The 1,593-nt window shown below is 39.6% G+C and overlaps 1 protein-coding gene across 1 annotated transcript; it reads right to left on the bottom strand.

The window, feature by feature from the left end:
* Positions 1 to 976: 976 nt before the first annotated feature.
* LOC123177876 (ATP synthase subunit beta, chloroplastic-like) lies at positions 977 to 1,588 on the bottom strand (the record flags this gene model as incomplete). Its single annotated transcript, XM_044591335.1, has 1 exon — positions 977 to 1,588. A coding segment is annotated over one exon (612 nt), but the record flags the coding sequence as incomplete, so codon positions are not given.
* Positions 1,589 to 1,593: the final 5 nt, after the last annotated feature.

The raw sequence follows: 1,593 nt of genomic DNA, 5'->3' as shown, positions 1-1,593 counted from the left end.
GAATCGGACTGAACCGACTGTTTGTCAGGCTACTGTTCTCCTATTCTCTCGAATCTATGAAGTAAGACATTGATTTTGCAATAAGATCGATTATGTTCATTGCATAATAAGCTCCTTTGAAAAGCATTGGCGCACGTGTAAACGAGTTGCTCTACCGAACTGAGCTATAGCCCTTATCAGAGATATCTTAACATATAGATAATTTCTTGTCAAGATGAATATTTTCTAATGCCAGAGGATACCCCTTTGATCTGTATCTGTTTAGTATTTAGTTTAGTATTTAGTATATAACAGACCAATAACAGAGCGGTATTGCTTAGAAAAGGGATTCAATATATAATCGATCGAAGTAATGGGTCTTCCTTTGTGGTGATAAATTGCCTACTTAACTCAGTGGTTAGATTATTGCTTTCATACGGCGGGAGTCATTGGTTCAAATCCAATAGTAGGTAAGTAGGTAGAAAAATTACTAGATAGCATTGGACTTACTTCGCTTCACTATCTAATAACTTTTTCTACCCCTCTTCCCTTTTTCTTTGTATCAACTATAAACCACTGGATTGTCTTCAATTGGATGGGGGAATCCAATTGACAGCCTCGATTCGTATCCTAGCTCGTCTGAGAGCGAGCTTCGCTTCAACCAAATCTTTCGTACCCTCAGCTTTACTCAAGTTAGCTTCAGCTATTTCAAGTGCCTTTTGAGCTTCTTCCGGATCAATATCACTACCCAGTTCCGCATCATTTCCTAAAATGATGATCTCATTATTAACTATTCTCGCAAAACCGCTCCACAGAACCGCTGTTAACCATTGGTCGTTGAGGAGGCGTATTCTCAAAGGACCCATATCTACTGCTGTGTTAATGGGGGCGTGGTTTGGTAATACGCCAATTTGGCCACTATTAGTGGATAAAATGATTTCTTTCACTTCACAATCCCAAATAATTCGCTTAGGAGTCAGTACATAAAGATTTAATTTCATTTCTTCGATTTGTTCTCCTCTTCTAAGGTTATAGCTTTCGTGCTAGCTTCATCGATATTACCCACCAAATAAAAAGCCTGTTCAGGTAGGCCGTCTAATTCTCCGGAAAGGATTAGTTGAAATCCCCTAATAGTTTCTGCAAGAGCAACATACTTTCCTGGAGAACCAGTAAAAACTTCTGCCACAAAGAACGGTTGTGATAAGAAACGCTCAATTTTTCTTGCTCTTGCTACAGTTAAACGATCCTCTTCCGATAATTCATCCAAGCCAAGAATTGCGATAATGTCCTGAAGTTCTTTGTAACGTTGTAAAGTTTCCTTAACTCTTTGCGCAGTTTCATAATGTTCGTTGCCAACGATCCGAGGCTGTAACATAGTCGAGGTTGAATCTAAAGGATCTACTGCTGGATAAATACCCTTGGAAGCTAATCCTCTGGAAAGTACGGTAGTAGCATCCAAATGTGCAAATGTTGTGGCAGGGGCAGGGTCGGTCAAATCGTCTGCAGGTACATAAACTGCTTGAATCGAAGTTATAGATCCCTTTTTAGTAGAAGCAATTCTTTCTTGCAAAGAACCCATTTCTGTACTAAGAGTAGGTTGATAACCCACTGCGG

This window comes from Triticum aestivum, unplaced genomic scaffold, assembly GCF_018294505.1.
Source record: "Triticum aestivum cultivar Chinese Spring unplaced genomic scaffold, IWGSC CS RefSeq v2.1 scaffold65853, whole genome shotgun sequence".
Lineage (NCBI taxonomy): Eukaryota > Viridiplantae > Streptophyta > Magnoliopsida > Poales > Poaceae > Triticum > Triticum aestivum.
The sequence above is the reverse complement of the archived record's forward strand: the minus strand, read 5'-3'. Positions and strand labels throughout refer to the sequence as shown.